This window comes from Malaclemys terrapin, chromosome 13 (assembly GCF_027887155.1).
Source record: "Malaclemys terrapin pileata isolate rMalTer1 chromosome 13, rMalTer1.hap1, whole genome shotgun sequence".
NCBI lineage: Eukaryota > Metazoa > Chordata > Testudines > Emydidae > Malaclemys > Malaclemys terrapin.
Genome location: NC_071517.1, coordinates 18,928,267 through 18,941,654, shown reverse-complemented (window position 1 = coordinate 18,941,654; position 13,388 = coordinate 18,928,267). Strand labels below are relative to the sequence as shown.

Here is a 13,388-nt window from a genome sequence, read left to right as displayed (position 1 = left end):
GTGGCCTGCTACACCGACATCATAACTTCACCTTCATGAGAGGCATAGCATTTACGTTGGTGTAGTTAGGGTGATGCAGTGTCCCTGTACACACTGCTTTACTTACATTGGCTGTTGGCTGTCATTCTTGTCAGTTTCACGGCTGCCTCTGGCTCAGAGCAGCAGGGCGGGGTTCACAGCTGGAGCCAGGAAAGTGACAAGAATGTCAGTTTCACTTCTGGTAGACTCTATGCTGTGAATTTGAGCCCATGCTGGGCTCACAGCTCAGGCTGTCGCCCCGAGGTGGGTGTGGGGCTCCAGCTGTGAGCCCCGCGCAGCTGTCAGTGCCCCTCATTCAGCTGTCAGTGCCCCACAATGTCTCACTTAAGTTGGTACAAGTGTTCCTGATGAGGACATGCATCACTGGCAGAAGCAGGGTAGTGTGGACACCAACAGCTGATAGAGAAGGACTTGACAGCTCAGTGCCAAGATCCAGGATCTGGGGGAAAACTAGTCATAGCAAAGTTACTGTTGTAGCATTTGGATCCCCTCTCCCATTTAAGGGTCTAATACATAATTCCTTCCTGTCCCCATCTTTTATGATGTCCCAATCCTCCCAACCCTTATGCACATGAGTTGTCCCATTAAGTACAATAGGTTTTGGGCCACTTGTGAGCCTAAGGTTACTTAGGGATGTGTTCGCGATCGCGGCCTTAGAGAGGAGCAGTAGTTTACATATATTCCTTAATTATCAGGATGTGTTTAAAAAGAATGAAATTGATTAATTATGGTTATTTTGGCAATGCATCAGTTAAAATTTACTGCTATGCAGGAGGCAAAGTAGGTGAATTCCAAGGAAAAGGTTAATAAACCGGAACATATATTTCAGGGAAGGCTAGATGTGATAGACAATTTTTGTAGATTGGAAGATATGCCATTGATTTATTTTCTTCAGTCCAATCTGCTTGAAGTGTGTTTTTCTGTCTCCTGTGGGGAGCACAGGTTTGGAAAATTTCACTGTGCGTTTACAGGCTATAATTGGAAAAGCAGGGGGAAATGTATAGGCTGTAGATCTAGATATGAAGAGTTTCTATATAGTGAAGAGCAATAGCATTTCCTAGTGTCCTTCCAAAACATGGCTTTTTTGAGTGCTAGAAAATTAAGTAAAGATCAATGAAAGCTTAGCATGCTAGTCACCCTTTCAGTTTCCATGGGATACTTAGGTGTGCTTTAAGATTTCAGATGCATTCCCCTTGCAGAGGAACAAATTATTCTATTTAATTACTTACTAGGTGCTGATTGTTTTAACAAGACTTCAGGAATTGGCCTTTTTTGAGAGAGAGAGAGAGAGAGAGAGAGAGAGAGGTGAACAGTATTGTCAACCCCAAATGTTAAAAAATCATGAGATTATATAAAAATAATAGATTTTTATTTGCCTTCTGCTTTTTGAGCCTTTAGGATTCACTGGGATTACATTTTGAAGCTTTCTTCACAGCCACAAGGGCTAGAAACTTACTTTTTCTTTAAGAATGAAGGCTGAAAGCATCACAAATCCACTTGACTTCAGGAGCTGGGACTTTAAGGAAAACAATAATTATCAGGAAACTCACGACAAAATCATAAGCGTTGACAACACTGGGTGAATCCCATCCTGTTGCGCCAATGAATATGGCAGAATAATTTCCAAAATACACCTCTACCTCTATATAACGCTGTCCTCGGGAGCCAAAAAATCTTACTGCGTTATAGGTGAAACCGCGTTATATCGAACTTGTTTTGATCCACCAGAGTGCGCAGCCCCGTTCTCCTGGAGCACTGTTTTACCGCGTTGTATCCGAATTCGTGTTATATCGGGTCGCGTTATATCGGGTAGAGGTGTATTGCCAAAATTTTGGATCACCAAAGATCATCTCAACTTGATATTTTGAAGAAAATTTGGAGGCAGAGGGTCTTTATTGTTTCATGTCACACCCGTTATATTGACATGCAGATTATGCTCTTTCCCCATTAACTATCTGTCAATAAGGACATTTGGAGGGCACAGCTGGTGCAAATACAAAAATATGGGAATGCTCCTATATCTCACCCATACATTCCCATAGGCTATTGCTTGGTTTTTTTTCCCATTGTATTTAGTATTTAAATTGCATTTAAGTGAAATTAATACCCTCCAGCCACCCACACTTCTATAGTGAATTTTAAACAGTTCAGCATCCTGTCCTGTTAATTAAAATAATGCAGAAACACTGTAGACAAACTGTGATGCTGCTCTCTTGTAGCATGTAATAGTAAGGAATCATAGCTCCCTCTTGCATTAAGAAAGTTCTTTGGGCATTTGGCAGGAGATACAAAAATTTGCATGGCATCAAACATGTTATTAAATTTAATGGGGAATTTATTAAAAGTTATAGGATATCAGCTATTAGTATTTTGTAAGGGCTGTTAAAACTGCAGTAGGTCATAGCACGCTAGGAATTGAACTTTCAGTGTGCAACAACAGCATTCACACGGACAGCTAGTGCGTGGCACACTAGTGTGAGGGGATTGGCACACCAGCCTGCTGCATAGTAAGTGACTGTGTAGAAATGCCATAAGACTAATCCTCTTCCTTGATAACTACATTATTTATCTTTTTCGTGCTCCTGAAGTTACAGTGATCACTACTTAAAAAGTCAGCGTTTGCCAACAGTTACCATACAGTGGTATTTTTTGAGACCACAGTTTGACCTTTTCCTAGAATAGGAAATAAATTGTGATACCTCAGTCTAAAAAAAGTAAAAAAGAGTCTCTTGGATCTTTCACATATTTTCCTGCAAAAAAACCTAAAATAGCAGATTCCAGTTTTTGAAAACATAGTCCATTGAACTTCTCATTATTGAGCATGGGCTGCATTCAGTGCTGTACAAGACTGAGGGGATGTTACTGTCCCTTCCTTATGAATCTTACATTCTCTAATAGATAACACAGACATACCGTTCACTGGAACCAGATGACCAGAACATGGGTTTAGTAAGCTGTAAAAATGTGTGAATCTTGTAGATGTGCAGAAGCTTTGGGGAAATGGCTAAGGCCACCTATGAGTGGCAGCTCTTGGGCCTATTCCTGTAAAGTACTGAGCACCCTCAGCTCCTGCTAAAGTTGCTGCCTACCTTTGTGCAGTCTCTCAAGTCCAGTGCCTATTGTAGCATAAAAAGTGACAGTGCCAGTCTTTCCAAAAAGGAATTGAAAATGTGGGTTACAGTGTGGTGCTTCCCATTGAATACCTGCATTTCGTCCTGTACATCTGCTAGTATTGTATGGAACACAATGTGCTGGCTTAGATAACATGTTTGATGCCATGCAAAGGAGGCCTCACTTACACATATTTCATGGTCCTCCAGATCTCTGCTTTTTCAATTCCAAATTGAAATAAATATAAAACCAGAATCAAATGTATATGTGTATACTACTGCTTTAAATGTCTTTCCTGTTATACAGACAAAACGGAGGAAGACTTTAGCAGAATATTAACATTCATAATGCCTCTTGGAGGACTGCAGATATAAAATAGAGCAGAAAAATAACTGTCCCATAGACAGAAGTAATCTAAATATTTGTAAACAATTTGTGTCCCTGATCTCTCTCTGATCCCAGTTTATTACTGGTTTGCAATGCTTATTTTGAGATTAGATTATACTATTCCTCATTGCCAATTACGGCAATATTTGGATTTCTCTTGAATCCTCAACTTCTGGAGTCATGAGAATCTCAGTGTTTGTTTAAAAAAAAAAAGATGGTAACATTTTAGTTTCTGGTTGCAGAGAAAATGTCAGGAACACAGCTGCCTCTGAGCTTGGTTGCCTTGCAACCCAGTGAACTCAGTTGGGACCAATAAACCCTCACTAAGTGATTGTACGCCCTGAATGGTCAGAAGAACCAATAGATCACCATTTAAGCCCTGTAGCAACAGCAGTACACTGGCTGCTCAATGCGGTCCACGGCTGCAGCTGCGCCAGACCTGCTTTTTGCCCGGTCCTTGCTCCACCCCTTCTCTGCTCCACTCCAGCCTTTGTCCCTGCCTACCTCTGATCTCCTGATTCCTAACTCCTGGCTCTGGTTATTGACTTGTCTCCTGACCACATCTGGTTCTGACCTCTGATTCTTCTTCAACCACTAGGTCATACTGGTTGCACCTTGGTAGAGAAAAGATTGAAAGCGTAAACAGGGTGTAACTTAAAGATTCAAAAGGCAACTAAAAAGAATCCCAAATTTATTATTTTTTTTTAAAAGTACCATGATTTTAAGCCAATCTCATATTTTTTTGATGGGATGTCTATTTCATGACATTTGCATACTTAGGGTTTTTAATACTGCTATATAAACTCATTTGTATGATGCATACAATGGAACTCTACTTATTATTACAAAAAATAATTTTAAAACACTTTTTATGTTATTACCCACTCTTGCAAACCAATATTGAGACAAATTTAAAGTTTGCAATTCCTTATATGTGTGTTAGCTCACAAGGGAATATGTGAGTGTAAAATTACTGCTCCAAGCCCTCAGAATATCTCAGATCTAGTGGCTCTCCAAAACCACAAGCATCCAAATTCAAGTGGTTTTCTGGTAAGTGGTGTATCTACAAATGGGAGAATAGGGGGAAAAAGATGATTTAATCTTTCCATAACATTCCTGAAGTCACATTTACCACAGCAGGAGTGAAATATCCAGTTTATATCCTCGGGGATGCTCTGTTGAAGTCTCCCCCAGTCAGTTGGTCTATGCATGTTGTGGCAATTCCTGATTGTTTTCAGTGTTTCTGTCAAAAAGTTTCTGAAGACTTTTTGCTCTGATAACATTTCCTTTTTATTAGCGTTGTGCTTGAACATGGAGGTGTTTGAAATAAGGATCCAAACATTGCATCTTGAATAAATTTATCTATGTATGTAGTACTATTATTTATTAATATTACTTATTTAAGCACCATATATGCACATAAAAAGGATACTTCAGTATTTTTATAGGGCCAAGGGGGGACATGGATCAGCGTTCATGTCGCGCTCCACATCGGCGCCCGAGCCGGGGAAGCTGATGATCCAACCCGTAGACCAAATTTGGTGATGAATCCTGGTTGTGTGCCACTTGAGGCACGTTCCACATATGCTAAGAAGAAGACAGGGCCAAAAGTGAAGTCAGGGGGGAAAAGTGTGCTAGAAAAGAGAGTTAGCTGGAGATTGAGAAGAGAGGTTGTTATTCAATGTAGATGCTGTGACGTTACACCCCGTATTTGTCATAGAAATATTATGATATGAATATGGCATAACTAAGATATGTTTTATGCAAGATGGGTCATGTGAGGTATAATTGAAAAGGTTATGATCTACTGAATGTTTATCCAATTTGTATGCATGTATCATTTCTGTATCTGAGGTTAGGAATATTGACTTTGTAACAATTACAACTGTGTGTGTATTTGGGGGAATGCCTACCAGATAGTAGGCAATCAGCCTGAATGAGCCATTTAAGAAGGACAATTGAACTTTGAAGATACTAATATCCCACCATCCTGAGGATCTTCCTGGGATGTTGCTTTGACACTGATGGGTCATCTGATAATGTCACCTGGTACGAGTAACACATTTAGGCACTGTTGGTATTTTTCCACTGGAAACAAAGGGTTCCCGCCTTATGTAAATTCTCTTTAAGGCTGGGGAGTAAGGCAATCAAGACTCTTCTTAATTGCCTCCCCATCCAAGAAGGAAGATTGCTAAAAACACCTGAAGGGAAAGGCAGGAGCTGAGTCCAGGCTGAGATGGGGGTCCAGTCTGTAAAGAGAAATAACTGGAACTCTAAACTACAGAAACTCTGCAACCTGCCTAAACCAACATTTAGGGTGGGAAAATACATTTTGTAACCTGTTTCTTGAGTATATTAAGCTTAGCTTGAGTGTTTTGTTTTATTTGCTCAGTAATCTGTTTTGTTCTATTTGCTATCCCTTAAAATTTACCTTTTGTAGTTAATAAACTTATTTCTTGTTTATTTCAAAACCCAGTTTGTGCAATTCATATAAGGGTGGCAAAAAGCTTTGCATATCTCTCTCCTCATTGAGGGAGAGGGTGAATTTCTATGAGCTTGCGCTGTGCAGATCTTTCTATATAGTGCAAGACAATCTTATTCTGTGGTTTACACTCCTGGTGGTGTGTGCACTGGAGTGCTGGCCATTCCCTTAGCTGATTTCAGTCTGTCTGCAGCTGCACACATGGCCTTGCCTGGGTGTGTGCTAGAAAGGGGCTTGAGAGCCTGGCACAGCAACCCAGTGCAAGGAAAACCCAGGCTGGTAGGACCGGTGGGCTTTGGGACCCCTGCACATCTGGTGGCACCCCAAAAGGGGGGGTCCAACCCGTCACAGACACTATTAGAAATCAAATCATATCAAATGATAGGTACATGATAAAGACTGAAGGTTATTAGTGGTTGATGATGAAATGTTGCTATTTTGGGTCTGTAAATAGCTTCATTTACAAGCAGCAGTTCTTTACCTCTAATTCTTGGTGAATGGTTGGGGGAGGAGAGTGTTTAAAACCATAGATTTGTTAGACTTTTTTTAAAGTGTCGGAATGTCTCTGAATATAATTCTTATCCACATGCCAAGCCATTCAAGAATTGATTGTGAAACATAATCAGTACCCCACCTTTCTTTCCCTCTCTGTTACTGATAATGCAATGTGCTGAACTTTAAACAAAAATGCCCCACATCTCCACCTGTTGTCTGGGAAAGCACTTTATCTCCTAGGGTTTTGTACAGAGTGTTCCAGAGAGTTCAGTGGGGCTCTGAATGGGCTCCAGGTACTGCCTGAACAGATCTGAATGCCAATAGGGGCCACAGTTGTTCATCTCTGTAAGAAGGCAGTTTTTCTGCATCATAGCTGGTTTGCATTTGAATGGGGTTCTTAGTTTGGGCTCAGAACCAGTTTACTGATCTATCAGTTTCCTCATATGCCATGGACCGTGTGATGGGAAAATGGATAGGGTACAAATTCAGGCCTATTCACATTAGTCTCTGTATCTTGAAGCACAACATGAATAAAAAGTATATCCTTGCTAATGATAACAGGGAAACCTATTTCAAATTACTGAAATGATCGGATTGGTGAGTAAGCAAATAAACAAAACTTTAAAAAAAAAAATCAAGGAGGATGCATTACAAAATATCTTAATTTTGACAGTTATAATTTAGTTTAACATACAACATTTCATAATGTGCTAATCATATTGTCATTGAAAAAATAAAGCAGTTTTAGTAACATGAGGCCTAAATTAGCATCTGCTATTAAATCTGTCATTTTGGTATGCAAATTATAAAGGGTGTACAGATTTGCATAGTGCACTTTAGAGAGTTTCTGTTGGCTCATGCTGTATGACTGTGCAAACTAACTAGCAGAAATGTCTAAATGATCTTTGCTTTGCCACATCCATATGTTTTAAATTAAATTATTCATAAAGAACTTTTGAAAATTGATCTGTCTGTAGTTGTCGGTATGTCTTTTATTAGTTGGTTTCAATTATAATAGCGTTTTTTTTATGTAATTTATTAAGCCTTCTGATATTTAATGTTAGTTGATATTCATAGGATGTTGTGTTATTCCAGAGAGGCTGTTATAATTTAGTGTCATTCAGTGACCACTTATAAAGTGTCACCACTTCTTAATACTGATCTACCTTTGAGTGCTAGCAATCGTGAAGAACAGTAATAGAAAAAGCTATTTGCTGCTAAAGGTTAGATGGACATGCTGACTAAACAAAAAAACCCAGCACCAGCTCTTCACTGGTTAGTGTCACTGGTGCAAATGCACTATTGCTGAAAAATTGGTTTTGCAGAGGACTGGCCAGAGCCTTGCTGAAAACATAGACAAATAAGGTTTTACATTTCTTTTTCAAGTTTATAAATTAGGAGGAAGAACTGTATATACTAACTTTGTTTGCAGTCAGAGGAATGTCCCCTTTTCAGTGTCTGTAAAAGTATAGGTAGCCACATGGCCATTTTTTTGTAGGTCATAGGGTCAGATTTGATGAGGTAGGTTGAGAGAGAATGGAGGACATCACTAAGGGAGAGAGGAGCACTGCACTGTTGATTGTATACCATAATAAAAGCCCCTAAAGCCTCAGACTTGCAAGCACGTAAGAGAGAGAGTAAGTCGCACTGAACGAGTGTGAAATGAGAGAGGCAGCCTTCCCATTCCTGAAGCAACCTGTGGTCTTATCTCCAGTGCAAGCCAACATGTCCTTTTAGCTGAAGGTGTCTCTGCAGTATTGGCTGCAAGGAAGACAGAATTATGGAGTGGGGATTTATTACTTGCCTGAAAAAGTTGATGAACCTTCAAGCTGTTGGGACTAAAATGTCATTAATAACATCCCTTTCTTTAATGCCCTTCCACATTGCCTTGCATTTGTAATGTGGTTTAGACAAAGAGGATAAAGGGAAAGGCTGAAATTCCCTTACTCCACATTTAGATTTTAATACAGCTTGTTTTTTCTGATGTAACTTTTCTTTTAAATCCTTAGGCTCAAAATAGCAAAATGAAATAAATGTAAAGAAGAGCCTCATCCTCCATCTGGTATCTTAATTTTCTCCAAATCTCATTTTATTGTCTCTCTTATTGTTATTGCTCATGTATGCAACTGCTACTCAGTCAAAATTTTGGCTTTATCTGACACTGGTGCACCTATACTTTAAAAAAAAAATTGAACTGGAAATGTCAAGACAGTTTATGGGTTTGCAAGGCATTTATTGATCTGAATAGTTCTAATTTGTTCCTCTTGAACCCAGGTATCAAGCAAAATTAGTAATGTAAAATAAAAAGAAATTGTTAAGGACAAAGACAGTCTGAAGGGCATTATGACATTTAAAAGGCACAGCGTGTGATGAACTTAAAACATGTGGTCCTCAGTGCTTTGTAGAAAAACATTTTATTTCCAAAGCCATCTGTGAACTTTTTTAACAAAACAAAGTAAAAAAGAGGATCTGTTCCTCTAACAGATGTAAGTCCACTTGGAAGATCTGAATCATCAGCACATCTGAGTCCTTGTATGCTAGCAGATGAAAGGGAGGAAGGGTGAGGGAGTGAAAGGTGAGTTGCCCAAATAGCCCTTTTATCTGTGATTAGATAAGAGGGGAAACTAATCTGTCAGAGATTGCGAGAATCCTTTTCATCTCCAGCCCTGCAGAGTTTTCATCTTGATACAATATCTATCTCTGTGTTCCTATACTTTTTTAACATCAGGCCAAAATGTCAGGTCAGGAGCTGGTATCCTTTTTCTTAGGAGAAAAAATAGCTAGAGGGGTGAGGCTGACAGAGGTCGATAGTCTTTCTAAAGCTACTAGGAAATGAACAGTTTGTTCCCAGCTTTAGAGAGCTTTTCAGTTAATGTCTACAATAAGATGTGAAGAACTGGAAAAGTCCCTCAGACCTATTGGAGCTGGAGTTTGAGTTTTGGAGAGGCCAGACTGGAGTCAGGTAATTTAATGTGCTCTCTTTGTTTCTAGGTAACCTACGGATCCTTTGACTATACATCGCTGCTTTATCTGTCTGACTACACTGAAGATTTTGGTGGTGGGCGATTTGTGTTCATGGATGTCGGTGCTAACAGGACTGTAGAACCCCGAGCAGGTAGGGTTCTCAGTTTACCTTCACTACATACACCTCTACCTCGATATAACGCTGTCCCCAGGAGCCAAAAAATCTTAACGCGTTATAGGTGAAACCGCGTTATATCGAACTTGCTTTGATCCACCGGAGTGCCAGGGCCGGCTCTAACTTTTTTTTGCCGCCCCAAGCAAAAACAAACAAACAAATAAATAAATAAAAATGCCCACCATAACAAACCGCCCCCCCCCAGTGCCGCCCCGCTGAACCAAAAACAAACAAAAAAAACAACCCAGAGCCACCCTGCCGAACCAAAAACAACCCCCCCCGAGCGCTGCCCCGCCGACCCAAAAACAATCCCCCCCCGAGTGCCACCCCGCCAAACCAAAAAAAAAAAAACCCCGAGCGCCGCTCCGCTGAAACCAACCAAACAAACAAACAAAAAAACCCGAGCGCCGCCCTGCCACCCCAAGATTGGCCGCCCCTTACAAGGTGCCGCCCCAAGCATGTGCTTGGTCGGCTGGTGCCTGGAGCTGGCCCTGCGAAGTGCACAGCCCCGCCCCCCCAGAGCACTGCTTTACCGCGTTCTATCCGAATTCATGTTATATCGGGTCGCATTATATCGAGGTAGAGGTGTATCTCTCCTTAGACCAATTCCTGTTCTCAGTTAAACCAGTGCTACCCCAGTTGGGATTCCACAGTATGACTGAGGATAGAATTTAGCCTAATGTGTTTCAAGTGGGTAGTCAGTAACGTGACCTGGGACGGTGGATAGGCCACAATAATGATTAATGGAATGAAGGCAGTAAAATTCATCCTGTCTGTGGCAAAAGTTTAGTCACTTAAGAAGAAATGGTGAAATAGACTAGAAATGGCCAAGGTTTGAGTTAATCTGGACTGGCCAGGCCAGAATAACTGCCTGAAAAGTCACAGCCTTCCTTAAATAGGATTCACAAGATTGTCTTTCTAAAGCCTTCTCCTTTATGGCTAAGAAGTACTTTTCCCTAAGGTTGATTTCCAGTCTTCCACTCCCTAAGCTAGCTGGGGCTGGAACTGCTATGGAGGCAACTGTTCCTGGGAAGAGGGTGCTGTGTGAATGCTCAACCTTTGCTGATCTGTGTCCAGTTAAGCAGGGGCTTGCCTGGGCTCTGAGGGTATCTGTATCCTGGCTTTGGCCACAAGGATAAGGAGAGTTGCCATGTTGTGTCTTGAGGGTGGAGTGAAGATAGGCTAAATTTGCAAATGTCAGCCAGTGCAAAATGCTGTCACCCGTATTTTGAGAAGTATTTGCTCCAGGGACCCTGGCTGTCAGTTCATTTCTGGGTGTAATTCAAAAGTGTCAGTTTTAACAAATAAAGCTTTATATGTGTTGGATTCTGGTTAGTGTGGAGAGCAGCTCTCTCCTAACCAAATACTGGAGGTGTTGAGATCAGCTGAGGTGCTCTAGCTAACATTCCCTTGATTTAATTGCAAGAGGTCCTCAACTTGGAAGCCACTTCTGTTCACTCCAAGTCTTATAACTTCCAGGTCACACTCTAAGACCCATTTGTTCTCCCAGGCTTTTACTGGAGAGATCGGAGGAGCAGAAGGATGTGGGGTAGTGAAAGAGTCTTTTTTATTAGAAGGACCAGTTTTTTGCACATTTCTCCTAATAGTTTTTATGTTGAATGTATGTGGCCTAGGCACTGAATGAACACATTAGTACAAACTGAATAAAGCAGGGAAAAAATGGTCTGTGAGCTATATAAAGAATATGCAGGTCTCTTATGGGAGTGGAGGAGGTTTTTTTCCTGTAATCTAATGTTATTCTATTCAGATTTGCAACAACTCAAAGGATGTCTTTGACACCTGGAAAGCGTTCTTCGAATGTTTTTAAAACTGGCACATAAAAGAAATGAATATATCACATAAACTGTAAGTTCTTTGAGGCGAGGACTGTCTTTTTGTTCTGCATTCATACAGCGCCTAGCACAGCAGGGCCCTGGTACATGCATGGGGCTTCCAGGTGTTACCTCAATACAAATAACCAAGAATAGTGATAACAGCAATTAGGCCATTACCGTGTCTTGAGTTCCACTTAATTTTGTTTTGTGGGGAGATATGGGCCTCTTTGGTGTCACTCCAATTAACTCCCGATCATTGGCAAATTAAGCATTTTGGCAAATGAATAATTTTCAAAAGTAACTGGTGATTGTGGACACTTCAATTGTAGGGTGCCTAACTTGAGGCACTTTAAAGGAGCTTGAATTTCAGAAAGTGCTGAGCGTCCACCATCTGAAAATCAGGTCCTTGGAAGTGCCTCAAATAGGGCATCTGAAAATACAGGCACCCAAAATCATCACTAACTACTTGAGAATTTAGGCCATGATGCCTAATTTGCAGGTAAGTGGGCATTCAGTGAGGTGACGCCAGACGTCTGGTTAGTAGGTACAGAAAAGAAAAGCTCTAAAGAATATTCTGAGCTCACAGCATACAGCCTAAGTGCATGGCCTTTTCTGATTCAGGTGAGTCTGATGCTTACTTCACTTCTCTCCTGAGAAAGAAATCCAATAGAAAGACAGAAGAGGGACTGTTGAAAATAATATTATAATTTCCAGAGACACCCCAAAGAGTAGTCAGCATTATCACTACAGCTGGAAGTTGGTTGTTGGGCATTAGGTAGATTAGCTAGATTGTGTTGGATTGTAAAGTCATTTGTCATAGGGTCTGTCTTTTCTGTGTTAAGTACAGCAATATTAACATTTATGGTGCTACATAAATTATCATTACCAATAAGTGATTTGGAGAATCCTGAGTGAAAAGGAGAAGGGGTTGGGAAATTTGAGGTGAAGCACAATGTAAAAGCATAATGTAAAATGCTGTCTTGCTGTGGAGGGTTAAGATTCCTCCGAGGACCCAGAGCTGTGCAGGGAAGACCTCCCTCCCAAACTCTGGCAGGTCTAGGACCCAGGTAGTGCCTTTCTCTCTCTCTTTTCTCCAACCCCTCCCCATTGTGTGGCCTTAGGTAAATCTGCAGAGAGGAGCCATCCAGAGGCTCCAGACTGTAGGATCAGAAGCAGCCAAAGTAGAGACCTTTGGTCCTCTGGACATTCAGAGAACTTTCTACCATTTTGACTGGACTTTCTCTGCCCTGTGTTGATTGGCTGTTTGCTCCAACCCTCCCTTTTCCTTAGAAGTCTCTTCACTTTAGCTTCACTCACTCCACACCTGTCTGTCTTATCTGCTTGTCTCTGCCCTGTCCCCCTCACCCCCTTCCTCTTTCATTGTCCCCTCTCCCTTCCCTTTTCTTTCCATGTAGCTTATCCCCTTCTAGCTACCTCCCCCCAACTTGTGCAAGTAACATGATGTTTGCTGCCACATCACATTTCACCCCTGTATGCCCTTTTCCCCACCCTGTGTCTGTCTTGTATATTTAGATTGTAAACTCTTTGGGACAGGGACCAGCTATCAGTGTTTGTACAGTGCCAAGCACAATGGAGTTGGCTCTTAGGCACTACTGTAATTAATAATGTTGGTAAAATGTAACTTGCATGAGAGGGTCCTTTTGATTAACCAAGAAGAAATAACTCTAGAGGACTTTTCTGTCATGAAAGCAAGCTGTGTTTTCACTTTCAGAATGCTTCTCTGCTCTTCACACTTGTTCTCTGACCCCTGCTGTTTTTTCTCCCTAAACAACTGTTATATGAAATTTCTGTCAATAAGTTTTGCTTAATTCTCATTTTTCTCAGAAACTGTTTTCCAGTTGTCCCTGACTCCTTGCCAGCTAACTTAGCTGTGTCATAG

At 41.0% G+C, this 13,388-nt stretch overlaps 1 protein-coding gene across 4 annotated transcripts in view; it reads left to right on the top strand.

Annotated features, from left to right (window-relative positions):
* OGFOD3 (2-oxoglutarate and iron dependent oxygenase domain containing 3) overlaps positions 1-13,388 on the top strand; it is a 100,675-nt gene that overhangs the window by 60,812 nt on the left and 26,475 nt on the right. For all 4 annotated transcript variants that reach the window (XM_054047148.1, XM_054047146.1, XM_054047144.1 and 1 more), the window contains exon 8: positions 9,506-9,629. In XM_054047148.1, the coding sequence (XP_053903123.1) occupies positions 9,506-9,629 (124 nt within the window). The remainder of the gene's footprint in view (positions 1-9,505; positions 9,630-13,388) is intronic.